General features: G+C 36.9%; 1 protein-coding gene across 1 annotated transcript in view; it reads right to left on the bottom strand.

Annotated features, from left to right (window-relative positions):
* Positions 1-5: 5 nt before the first annotated feature.
* The window catches only part of HBS1L (HBS1 like translational GTPase), a 61088-nt gene continuing 47108 nt past the window's right edge, over positions 6-13985 (bottom strand). Inside the window, exons 10-19 of the mRNA XM_085056701.1 lie at positions 12369-12515; positions 11649-11723; positions 10776-10893; positions 10521-10589; positions 7235-7339; positions 5142-5232; positions 3440-3548; positions 2734-2834; positions 1708-1852; positions 6-668 (exon numbers count right to left, since the gene is read on the bottom strand). Of these exons, the coding sequence (XP_084912827.1) occupies positions 657-668; positions 1708-1852; positions 2734-2834; positions 3440-3548; positions 5142-5232; positions 7235-7339; positions 10521-10589; positions 10776-10893; positions 11649-11723; positions 12369-12515 (972 nt within the window). The 3' untranslated portion in view covers positions 6-656. The remainder of the gene's footprint in view (positions 669-1707; positions 1853-2733; positions 2835-3439; positions 3549-5141; positions 5233-7234; positions 7340-10520; positions 10590-10775; positions 10894-11648; positions 11724-12368; positions 12516-13985) is intronic.

The raw sequence follows: 13985 nt of genomic DNA, 5'->3' as shown, positions 1-13985 counted from the left end.
AAAAATGCTCAGATAAATTTATTATTCTTACAGTTTAAAAAATAAAATTAGCCAAAGTTGGCACAGGTTCCACTACACAGCAAAAGAAAGTTTCTTTTTTTTTTTAAATAAATTTTGGGACAGGGAAAACAATCCCATGATAATACTACATGCCATTCTCTTGAAAACAAGGTAAATAGTTCTTTTTTTCCCTGAATATGCATTCAACTCAAACCTAAAAATATATTAGACCAATAAAGTTACTTTACTGAATTAATGTGCAGCAAAAAAGCAATCAAAGAAAATATGTAAACAATTTATGTCTGGAAGTAAGGAGTTTGTTTCATGATAATTCATCATCTTTTTCTCTAATTCAATTCTCTAATATTTTTCCATCAACTTCTCTAAGGGCTAAATTCCACATGGAGAAACACATGAGATTCTTGAGATCAAGAAGTGCAACACTTGCAGTTCCTTGTCAGTTGGCATCGTTTTCTGCAGCAGGAGAGACGGATGAAGGGATCCCCAGATGTCTCACACAATTTAACTTTTGTCATCACCATCTGCTCCCCAGTTAATTGCACTTGTTCCTTCAACTGAAATCATTGAATTCTTAAAACAGAGGTTTGGATATCTAACTGAGTTTTGCTTGGACGATGGAAATTCTGTCACCACTGTCATTCTTTAATCTAAAAATATAAGCAAATGGAAAAAAAACTATGGTGAAAAATTAAGTACTAAGTGTAAAATTATCACAGCGTTTTTCAGTATTATATAGTTAGTTGAGGAAAAATTAATTCCTTTTCCGCTTAAATTCTCTGGAACGAGATTCCCAAAACAGCAATTCCCAAAGAACAAATCAAACAGGTTAATTAGTCGCAATTCTACAAACATGGCTCTAGATCTAAACATTGCAGATCTAAATAGAACCCCATTCACCTCAACTTAAATTTAATGAAAAATGGTGTAATCCATCCTAGTTTTGGATCTTATTTAAGACCAGACAGATTGTTAAGAGCATTATAGATCTACATGGCCTCTGACTGACCTAGTACATCATTCCTATGCCTACATGGAGAAACCAGAAATGTTCATGCTCTAATTCCAAGTTTGGACATTAAATGACTCAGCCCTAAGTTCTCAGTACCAGAACTTGGTTAATCTGACTAAACTGCACTCCTTCAGGACTAGAATTGCAACGTAAATTCTAAGCCAAAAATGATAGCAAGATTTTTTTAAAGGGACCGAGGGACATACATATTTTTTACTTTTAGTAGAAGACAAAACACATTTAACCCCAGAGTTTTGCTTTCTCTCACACATGATTGGGAAATGTTTATAGGCATCAGTAAGAATCAAATATACAGCTGTCTTTAATTTTAACAGAAAAAGATATTTAACCCAATCTAGACACAGTAAAAATGGCTAACACTTCTATTTACAAACTACTTCCAGGATATTTATACAGGCAGGTTTCAAAAAGAGTGATGTACGCTAAAATAGGGAAGGGTTATTTTTTAACTTTAAGAGGAAGAAGAGAAATTCTAAATAGAGTAATTTTTACTCCAAAGAAATTAAACAGAACAGTGACAAATTTTTTTCGCTGCCTGCTGAAGCACTGTCTTTTTTGGCAGAAAAAAACACTTCAGGTTAGAGGCTATAAAACATAACCATAACATTCTACATTCTGCTCTATAGTACAGAAAGCATATTACAAAAATGCCATACCTCTGTAACAACTCCTGCAGCAATAGTGGAGCCACTGTAGCGTAACATAAATCTCCCCAGCTCTTTAAAATCTTTGTACAACTCTAGAGCAACAGGTCTTTGAGTTTGTAGTTCTATTAGAGCATTCTGTCCTTTAGCCAAGAACCTGCAGGTAAAAAAGCAGAAAACTCTATTAGCAATATATGCATGGATAAATGAAGAAAACAACACTGACTAAATGGAAAAAAAAATCATCCCAATAGGCCCACAGCAGAATTATCAAGTTTGATTTCAAGTATAACCCAAGCCATGAGACTGAAAACTCATTTGCCTGGAGTATACATTTTAATCCAAGTTTTCTTCAAAAACTTCTAGAGAAGGGCACTCACCATAGCATTTAGCAAATTACTTTGAAGCTAATTATCTCATTACTACCTGTTTTTTCATGTCAAGTGGAAATAAAGTCCTGTTTCAAACCCCACAACTAAAGATCCAATTCACTGCTCTGTAGAAGTCTGCAACAGTTTCAGCCACGCAATTTCTGGAAAAGGATTATTCTGAAAGTGTTGTATGTATCAAATAGCATTTCTAGCCAAATACAGCTTTAAATAACTGGAGGGATGTTACTGTAGTTCTATGGGAAGACTCCCTAATTTTTTACCCTGATCCACTGTCTAGTCAAATGTATTTTAAACAGTAAACCTCTGCCAGAACTATACAAGGATGCCATGATATAACAGTAAAATAAGACATACTGTTAAAAAAAAAATCCTTTAAGTGCAGGGCTGTTGATTTACAATTCATTCCCAATTCTGCAAGTGACCTTAGGCCTAAGTCATTGTACTTCTCAGGTGCTCCACATTTATCAAGTGGGCAGGAGGTTTTTCACATTGTAAAGCACATTGAAATCGAAACATGAAACCAACTAAAACAATAAAAGCATATTCTTATAGCACACTATTGATTCATAGTAGAACGTGTTTGATATACTGTGTATTAAAAGTCAATCAATTTCTTGAGTAATTATTAACTATTCAAAACACTTACTTAGGTTTTTTCTTTGTCACTTCACCAGTGCTTTTGTGCAGAACACTCAACAGTCTTGTAATAGTAGCAGGTTCACTTACTGTTTGATAGTGTAAAAGCACCTGAAAATATTTTTGCAGTTATTAAACATCCTACAATCATCAGCAGTCCTAGCTGTTAATACTTGACAACATCAGCTTGTTCTAAGATCAATTTTTTAAACAAATGCTTATAAGACACCACTCACAGGAGTGTCTGCCTCACATCCAATAACAGCTCCTAGTTCTTAAACTTTGTGATCACTCCTGATATGACACAAAGGCCATGTTTTATTTCATCATAAGTACATTTTTCATCCTTAAGTGTTTTGCTTTTGCCACCTCAGTGCAGCTCTGTAGCATGAACTGATATTTTATTTATTTTAAAAGGTATCCTACACCTAAGTGCATCATTATACTTCACAATATGTGAGCTTTGAAAGGATAGACTAGCTGTGGTGAAACTCACATTCTCTGAAATGGCTCAGCTATGAATTGAAAGCCAATAAGAATATGCATAAATAGCCACAGTAGCTCCTTCTATCCACTTCATGTTACAGAAGAATCTGTTTCCACTGGAGAGACAGAACCACTTCAGGATTCTGAATGTGTCTTGTATTCAGGGCGTCGAACAGGAGAGGAAAAGCCCTGAGCAACCTGCAATGGACACAGTTTTCACAGAGACTTACAGGAAATCCCTTAGTGATTGGAATCTCAATATTGAAGATGAGAACCCGAGCTCTGAACCGAGTGCAAACTTTAATGGGTTCCTTGGGATCACAAAACACACAGCCCACACTACAAGAGAGAAAAACAACAAAAGAAAAAAAAAAATCAAGCAAACAGGTATTTCTTGACATACAAGTGTTAAATAAACATCTCTTTCCAGTGCAGTGATTAAGACAAGCAAAGGAAAATCAACACCACTTTAATATAACTGGGATAGTAGGGGGTGGATATCCAGGAACACTGTATTAAAGCCTGTAACAAAATGAGTTCCTAGACAATGTCTACCTTATTTTGTGTGTATGCATGAAGGGCTCTGTCTAGTTCAGTGAACAATTACGTCCAGTTCTAATCAGTTTCTGAAAATGTCATTGCTTCCTGTGCGTAGATATTTTTAAGAATTAGACTTTCATTCAGAGATTCAGTGTTTCAGGTCAATAGCATAAAATCCTGCAGCGTGCCCAGAATTGCAGTACTGCTGCCTGTAGCTCAAATATTTTCTGGATAAGGGAACATCATGATCAGGAGTCAAAACCTGAGCTCCCAGCAGCACTCATTTCCAAAAAATTCTATCCAGAGTCACAAGAAAGCTGCTGCTTGTTACAAGTTGGTAAGTAGAGTAGACACAGCTTTTTCACAAGGGCTAGTTTTAGCCATCTAAAATGAAAGGAAAATTAAACCCACACAGGAAAACCTGACGGAAGAAAAAAACCAGCACGTTTAAACATATATATCAAATTTCATCAATATCAAGAGGACTTGAAAGTTCGTAACTTTTCTTGACAAATCTAACAGCTCTCCAAAAGATCAATGACATCAAGGTAACGAATTGACTCAAGACTTCATTCAACAAACAGAACAAGACTTTTCCCTCACCCTTTCACAACTGTGAATCCCACCCCACTATGAAATCACAATACAGAATACTTGTACTTTTCCCCTAAATCAGAGCATAGATTTGAAAAACTATCAATGCAAGGAGGTTTTCAAAAAGTAGCTTGAAAGTTTGCTCTCTGAAGCCCACCTGGAATGTAAAAAACGCTGAACATAATATGGATCCAATTATCTAGCTGAACAACTGACACCTAAAAGCTTGAGGCTAATGCTTAGCATGAAACCTACTCACTGGAAAAGACACAGATTTGCTGTGTCTCACTATCAGACCACCCCTCAGCAAAACACTTAGGAAAACAAATCTTACAAGCAGCTAAATGTGTTGAATAAACAGTTTCCATCAATTCCACTTGTACAGATTTACCTATTAGTTAAAAAATGGCAGTTGTTTGGATGTATCCCATTAGAGTGATTGATTATTTGGTAAGCTCTTTAAAAATTTTCTGTTTTGTTTAATAACACGGGTTTAATTTATTTGGCAATTAAAATATCCAAGGACTAGTCTAAAGGAAAAAGGCTTTGAATGTTACTGGTGTCAGCACTAGGGCAAAGGATGGAAACTGGCAGTATTCTTCTGAGGCTGCCGTTGCACATGCAGCAGATGTTTCCAACGTTTGCACATGCAAGCCAGGTGATATGCATCACTTTGGTTTTAAATATCCTGGTAGCCACATCATTCTTCAAGTAAACCGCTGATAGCCCAGTGTAATAGTTATATGGCTTTTCATTAAAAACAAACCGTTACTTAGACTGAAACCCAGTTTTGCTCACTTGATTTTGATGATATCCATGCCGGTCAAAGTGAGACTAACGTGATCTCCTGCTGCAGCCCAGTCAACTGGTTCATCATGCAGTGTGATTCCTGGAAATGAGTAAGAACAGAACTTCACAGTGAAGTACCTAGGTTCTGAGCTACAAACAAACAGCTCTGTTTGGGCCATTTGTGCTTCATCAACCATTACTCATCAATTTTCAGTATGAATGGGTTGAGAGTAAAAGCTTTTTAACTGAGAAGACCGAGGAAGCTTTTTTTCCCCTTGGTGAGGATTCACTATTCTCTCTCACCACACCCTGCACCATAACATGGCCTTATTTAAGCCAGAGGAGGGGACCTGGCCCTTGTCACCAGCACAGATGACGCAATCCTGAAAAAGCCCTAGTACTAATATCTCTGTATCTGCCCCACCCATCCTTTGAGGCACACGCACACCCTAGACCGCATCTTTCATATACTTTAATGGTACTGTGTCAACTTTCATTTACCTTAAGTGGGTTTGCTGACTCTTTCATAAAAAAGCGTAACTGAAGCCTTTCGTTTGTGACATTGCGCCTATTAGAAAGCACCTTTACAAGGAATTTAATTCTGTTTATGTATTTTAATTTCTTTACAAGACAACCTGGCTGGTAGGTGAGGACAAGATGTATTAGCTCTGATTGAACATTCTGAGGTTTCTGGTAGATAGCAAGAGAGAAAGAAAAACCCTGTTTTTTTAGAAATACTGAATACATTTATAGGATCTAGTTCTGTTTTGCTGCAGATTGTACCTCTTGACTTTCAGATTTGTTCCCAAAACCACTTGCCAAAAACATGCCAGAAAGCATGATTCAATTATAAGCGTGTTAAGTACCATTTTTTAAGCAGCATTGATAAGTATTTCATGTATCTGTCATTATCACAGAATGAACGAAATTCAGGCTCTTGAAACGAAAAACTTGAATCCTAATGTGCACACTGCCTTTAGTAAATACTGTATGACAAATTAAATTATTACTTCCTTACATTAAATATAAATAATACCTGTTTAATGAACTAATATCCCCAACCTTCACTTGCATTTCAGTCATAGGAGGAGCAGTACAAAAGAAAAACCATAGAATCATGTTGCTGGAGATACTCAAAGTACATCATTTTCCATGCTACTTCCTCCACTCCCCAAACAGAGGAGTGACTACAGTGGTCTGATACCCATATTCATCCACATTACTGTATCATTCCTGTGCATGCAAATAATGTGCATAGAACTGTGTAAGTTGACAGACTGAAGAGCTTCCCAAATTAGCCCTGAACAAGCTGGGTTTGGAACAGAGCAGACAACCAAACCAGCGTATTGCTGAATTCAGGCTAAATACTTAGATACAAAAACCTATTCGTATCTCAAGGATTCATTTTTTTTATTCACTGCTCAATGTAGGAAAATCATAATTTTATCTATTTGCATATGAAACAAAACCAACTCTGCAGTACAAAGCCAGCAAGCTCAATCAGGAAACAGCTAAGCATTTAATGTCTAGCTATTCCTCTTTTCCAAAATCAAAGAGATTTAAATTTAAATCCAATTTTCTTCTCTTTTCTAGTTGCTCAAGATGACTATATCCTGAAAGTTTGATACTATGAAAGGATCAGTGACAAATCTTACAACATCAAACAGGAGCGACAACTTAATTCTCAAGCTTTTTCACAACCAATTTGTAAGATTAATTTTTAAAGGTTGTTCAACATCCTCACACTTCCTAACAGCAGTAACACTCTACAGTAAAGCTGATTACTAATGATTTCTGTACTGAATATCTTTATATACATTGCTGGAACTCAAATGCTTTTACAGGCTTTTCATAAAGCAATGTCAAAAGCCACAAGGCTATAACATTTGGATTATCTGATATGGTAAAAAAAAAGCATGCAAGATTTCACATACTCTTCACAGACTTATTTATACAGACACAGTCACATCTAAAGAAATTCGTTTTATGCTTTCACAATTTATGTTTGACAGTTAGTATCAGTTTGACAGTCTGTTACCATTTCAGTAACTGTTTCTAGCCCAGTATTGACCTGAAAGTAAACATGCTTCTGAAGACTGTACCTTTTGCAGTGCAAGTTTCATTGGGAGGCATTGCCAGAAGTCGCTCTCCAACTTGAATATAGCCTGCTTCTATTTTACCAGTCACACAAAATCCTGACCCTTGGTCTGTAATAAACACAGCAGCAATTTCAAAAAACTTAATAATATAGTCAATATCACAAGTTAGACTTCAGCAATGCATAGACAAGTTTTTAATATAATGAAGACTTTTTTTCCCCTCCCAGCACGATGTTCAGCACTTGCAAGTTAGCCAGCAGCACATCATAATGAAAATGAAACATTAAATTTAAAACCTCTAGATCTTATATTTTTCAGAACTAAGGAAGAAAGATCCTTCTTTAAACAAATGTAGGTACATGAAGAAATACTTTTTAGTTTTTTCAGTATTAGACCAAGCCCCTTAATTTCTAGCACAATTATTTAATTCAGCACTTTCTCACTGTAATTACAGATAAAAGGCATATGACAAACTTCTCATAATAAGTCTCAGGCACACAGGTGCAAATTCCTATGCCATTTACTGTTTAGTTGAGTCAGAATCTTACACACTCTGTCTGGATATTACTTTTACTCCTGGAAAAGTCAAAGATTGATTCAGTCCTATTTAATATGAGAAATTATTATAACTGGAGATAATTTAAATATTTCTGAATAAAAGCTCTGGAAAGTTTTCTTCTTCAGTGTCCTAACACTCTGATCATCATTTGAATCATATGCCAGTTACTCTCCACAGATATGCTACACATGAACTTTTATACACATACACCTCAACAAATGTCTCATCTTCTTAGCATACATGTGCAGGTGTGTTTAGAAAGAGCTCTCTGAGCTGATTCTACAATGACATTTTCAGTATCCATACAAGCAGCAAATAGTCTTCTGCTGAATATCAGAATGCAGTGATATAAGCAAACATCTTAGTATTTTGTGTCTCATATTAAACTAAAAGTTGAATTTAAAGCTGAATTCAAAAGAACAAGTTGATTTCAAACCTTGAGGTCACTTTCTACCAACTTGCTCTTTGCATTCATCACAGACACTGATGAATGCTTTCGGGTAATGAATGCTTCCATCTTTCTAGCTGGAAAAATATTACCAGTATGCCTGCATGCTAATTTTCCTCTATTCATTCCAGCAAATGAGATGAACACAGTCAATTAACAGATGACATCGAATGTCAAACAGAAAACTGGCAAAGCAGATACTGGCTAGAACAGATACCACTTCAATATGGTACACAAAACAACCTGAAGCTGTCTTTGCAAGCACTTGCAGCAAGCAGGAACATGAACTGATTCCAGAACTGAACCAGAACATGAACAGGTTCTCAACCACTTCCAAGCACAACCAAGAACCATTTATATTTTGTTCACATCATCCCCAGGTCTGGCTTGGTAAACGAATGAGGTTTTTGAAGCTTCACCCACTCCCCTGCTGATTGCTTCCTGAAAAGTGCCAAGTTCCTTTAGTCCCCCTGAAATCAGTGCAAGTAGAAAATGGACAGTGGAGGACAAAATCAGGGCATAAAAAATGGCCCACTTTCTGTGCATCATGGTATTTGGGTTCTGCCAGGACATGTTCTTTGTCCTCAGGATTTGATTGGTGGACAAGGCTTTTTTAGGGTCAGGTCAGTCATAACCTAAACAGAATTATATATAGTAGGGTAAGTGGGGACTAATGCAACAGCAAAGGGATTTACAGGGAGCTCTTAAATCAGGAGATAGTTTGCTGGAGAGAATGAATATTAGGAGGGCTGTGGAGAACAACAGCTAAAATCTGGCTGAGGCAGGTGAATCATGTATGTGGGCAGCCTGAACAGAGAAAGGGGTTTTCCAAACTACTTAAGAGTCAGCACTCTCACTTTTTACACACTTCATGGACAGCTCCTCCTGAGCATGCACAGGCACTGGAATAGAGCAGAGAACAACTGTTGCTTCATGTACTTGTAACTGCAGCTACTTCCTCTGGTGGCATCTAAGTTAATTAAGTTTTGAGATCATAAGGTAAGAAAAAAATAGCCTAAAAAAACACCTAAAAGGCCACATTTAGTGATAAACCCTGTATATGTAAATTGAGTCCCTTCCAAAGTCTTTTTTTTTTTGCATATTTTAGCAAAACAGATTTAGTTAAAATTGCTCATTTTGTGAAACTTTGCTCAACACAAAAATGATTATTGTAGCTGAAAAGCTGTGATAGTGTTTTGAAATATCTCAATCAATAATCCTAACACACTTTCCCACAGTTCATCTGGTGGCATAGATGAAAAAAATAGTGGTATCACAATAGGGAAAATTCCCATGCAAGCAACATTTACCATTATGGCTTCAGTTAAATCAGCTAACCAAGGGCATGTACAATATCTAGTGTTTTCTCAAAGGCCCATGTGAAAATTGCACAAACCTGGTATTTCCCCTTACAATCAGTACTTTGGTCTGATTTTTTTGTACTTCCTCTATAAACACCCTAAATATAAAGCAAAATTTCTTAAAATGTGAACTTCAATAATCACATTCAATTACAAATATTTACAACATTTCAAATCATGCTGTCATTTCGTTTGCAAAATTTCTCAAGGGACCTACACAATGTTTCAAATGGGAGGTGTCTAGAACCTTATTTATTCTAAATTACCTGCAATTGTAAATGACTAAATGGGAAAAAAAATCAAGTTTACCATGAAAATCTTACAAGCTAAAGGCAGCCAATATTCTCCAGACAATCAAAATAAGACCTGGTTATAGCTCTTGCTGTTCGTATCTCTGCTAATGCTAGGGAATAGCTCAGTGCCTTAAATCCTTGGCTGGTTGTACTTCTTCAACCTCATCTACCCAAATTTTTATACAAAAATTATGGCATGTAGCATTATTTACAACTACAATAATGAACATAAAAGGAACAAGACAAACTTGTTTAAAACCTAGGACTGGAAAGCAAAAGAGCAAAAGATGGAAAGCCACACTCATAAAAATTTTGAGAAATACTGATTTAGTCCAGCAGAACCAGTTTGGGAAAATCCCACATTCTGTCCCACAGAACCATGAACTCATCACATACACAAATAACTGGTCATGCAGATTATTCTTCTCAATTTCTTTTCCAGCGTGTTTTGCCTTCAGCGGCACTATTTAAAACTCAGCACGGAATAGTACTTGAAAACTTTCTATTCTGGTCCAAAACTACTGATCCATATAAAGTTCCAACTTAAAGTCTAATTTTGACAGCATTTTTCAACACTTGTGTTAAATATCGGTGAAATTATGGTAAAAATATTATAAAAACAACCAACCTTTAAAAACATCAGCAACACACAGTCTAAACGGTTTATCCACTGATCTCTGTGGTGGTTTGAAGGAATCTGCAAACAAATTGATAAGATCTTTTAGAATTACTGTATTTAGTAACTATCTCAGCAACTTCTCAGTTAGAAAAATTAATTATGTTGCATTCCAATATCTTTGTGTCACATCTTCCCCAAAACAAAAGTTTTAACACACACAAGACTAAGATGTATTAGTTTTTAAATGAGGAAAGTTGCACTTACCAATTTGCTCTAACAAACACTTCCCTTTGTACCATTGTGTGAGATCACTTGACTGACCCCTTGTGACTAGATTTTCACCACCAAGGCCACTTGTTGGGATATAAGCCACATCCGATTCCTAATAAAGAAAACAGGCGTTAAAAGTACATTAACAACATGATCTCCTAGCAGAAGCAAGAGGTGCATTTTTTTCAATATTACACATCTAAACTTTAAAAGAATAGTTGTCACATTCCTACTTCCCCGGGAGAAGGCAGGTCACTCAGTGGATCCACTTCCTTTCTGGTTACCTCTTGCCTGATCACAATGCTCCAACAAAGATTTGGAGATACTTAAACACGACAAAAGCAACATTAAAAACTAGAAACTGAGTTCAGGTAACAAACTCATCCATGTCTGACAGGCAGAACTTTGGGCTGACTTGCTGCTTTATGCACAGAGATTGCAGGAAGACCTCAGCCAGTCCAAATTAATAGCAATTGGAACTGAGAAAATGTGAGTGGATGGTTCTCATGAGTTTATAATCCACACTGACACCTGCTCCAGTATAAAACGCTCTACTTTCATTCATGTACTCCTGAACACTAAGACAGACCATTGCTGGTCTCTTCTGCTTTGCAGACAACAATCCCAAGAAACTACAAATTATATGAGTGCCCCAAAGATTCAACACAGATGATGACACAAAGAGTATTAAAGAATTGACTAGCCGTATCTAGGCCTCAATGTCACCCTACCAGTAAGAAAAGAAATCTGCTATATTATGTGCACACAGCAGTAGCAGGAAAGTAACACAAAATAACCTGACTGTAGGAAAAGCTCATCCCACCCAAATGCTTGAATAAAGCACCAAAGGCCTCATAAATACTTTACCTTAAAGCCAGCTTGCTTAAGAAATTGGCCAAGCTTACTCGTAATTTCCTGAAATCTTTCCTGTTGCCAATTGACCTAAAATAAAGCACAGATTATGATATGATAATAAAATGGTAGATTTTTAACCATGACTTGAACATACAGCTGCATGTCATCAATTCTGTAGTAGAAACAGATGTGTATTTATAAACACAAGATTTCCAGGTGCATTCATACTTGACTATATAAGAGCACATTAGCAATTACTGATTGCAGACAACACACCACTAAAACTGCAAGCCCTTTTAATTTCAACAGCAACGTTTTTTTTAAGTTTAAATGGAATTCAGATTCAGCAAGACATATTCAACACAGTAATAACTTGAAACATAAATAGTAATCTTTAACACACCTTACACATTTAAATAAAACTGCTGGGGTCTTGATCTGAATGACCACTAACATGCTATTGCAGATGCCACTGAGTTAACTGCTTATGTGAAATTTCCACAAGTACAGAAGGGACCCCTGCTTATTTTAGCACCCAAATTAACCTTCTGTGTACTGTGAAAATATGCTCATAAATAAAAAAATAGCATTTGTAAAAACATACATAAGGGACAGATCTGAAAAGCAAAGAAACAATACTTTATTATTAGGTTCACAATATTGATCCTTAAACTTAGTGTCCACCAATCTAGACAGAAGCCCTTCACTTAAAGGAAGAAATTAAACATGTACCTGGTCCATTTTATTGACTGCAACAGCCAGCTGTGTCACTCCAAGAGAGCGCACTAATAATCCATGTTCTCGAGTTTGTCCACCCGTCTCAAACCCTGCCTCAAACTCTCCTCTGCTGGCATCCACAACCAAAATTGCCACATCAGCCTACATTAAAAAGGAAAAGATACAGCAACAAAAGAATCAAAAGTAGTTTAGAGGTGGAAATAATCTGGGTAAATAGCTCAGTCAGCAACATTTCACACAAAATGTACTTTACACAGGAGGAATCCTGATGTGCTCCAAATGTAATTGAAATTGCTTGGCCCCACCTGTATCATGCCCACTTTGGTGAGATATTATAGCACTGTGTCATCTCGTGTCATAAACCAGCACCTCCTGGTAAAACACAAGCCAGCTGTTGGTTTTGGGAACCTGTCTCCTTCAACCTACCCACTGTGGATGCTGCACAGATCTAAACAAAAGCAGCTTATGCTCAGAAGCTTTAGAATACACAATGTATGAGCACAATGTCCGGTTCTCCCTGCCTCAGTCTGGACACCTTCATAGTGAGAAGCCGCAAAAATTACAAACAAATCATTACGCTCTACAACTGGGACAACCAGTTGACTGTATATGCAGGATGTGAATGCTTCACAGTCCACTCAAAACACTGGAGCATGTCAAAATCACAAGGTGGCAAAGACAAAGTAGCCTATTTTATCACGTAGACAAACTCTCTGCCACAACATTAAGAGCAAATTGTTTACAGTACTGCATAGAAGTCAGCATGTAAACACTGGGAAAAAACACATCTTGCTGTTAGCAATGCTGCTAATATTTCTTGTACTTTTCCTGCTTTGGTAAGTAATTGCCAGTTAGATCATCATCATGTACCAAGTGACAGCAACAGACATAAGCAACAAAGGTACTGGTGTCATCAGGCAGGTGTAAGACAATTTCATAGGATAAGGAGATGGACATAATGGAAAGAGAGAAGAAAAAGTGGTACTTTATCCCTTTCCTTAAATGCTTATGTTTCAGAATGCCAGGAAAAGGAACAGAGTCCTGACTCTGAACTACCCTTGCCTTGTCCTAGGCATGACAGCTCATTCAGAGATGTCAGGAGTGTGAGAACAGGAAAAGGATGACTGATGAATTTCCCCTGAGTTCCCAGCCTCAGAAGTGTATTACAGTGAACTTTTATCTCAAAAAAAAAAAAAAACCAAAAACCTGCATTTTCTAAATTATTAATTATAAAAACATGAGACCTTACTGAATGCATATCAAAGGCCAGATCCTGGCCTTGATAAGGCTGATTTGCATTTCACATAACAGCAGTTGGGTATTTACCTCCTAAGAGCATTCTCCACAATAAAAAGGCACTAAAGCCATTTCCAGCCATTGCTTCAGCACTGAGCCTACTCTAACAGGCAACAGAAAGTTGCAAACTTTCAGTGATTCCTTAACAGGCTTCAGAACAGACTAGCCCCTCAGCATCCTGAGAGCTGAGGGAACACAGAGATACCAAGCTTTATTTGGTCAGCCCCATCTTCTGCTGAACTGATGCAACTCCTGGTGGGTCTGCAACTCTTCTCCTAACACTTCTGACTGCGTTGCTTTTCCCCCAAAAGAAAA

The sequence above is a fragment of the Lichenostomus cassidix genome, chromosome 3 (genome assembly GCF_008360975.1).
Source record: "Lichenostomus cassidix isolate B80296 chromosome 3, HeHo_3.0, whole genome shotgun sequence".
NCBI classification, from domain to species: domain Eukaryota; kingdom Metazoa; phylum Chordata; class Aves; order Passeriformes; family Meliphagidae; genus Lichenostomus; species Lichenostomus cassidix.
Note: the sequence above shows the minus strand (reverse complement) of the source record. Positions and strands in the feature narration are given on the sequence as shown.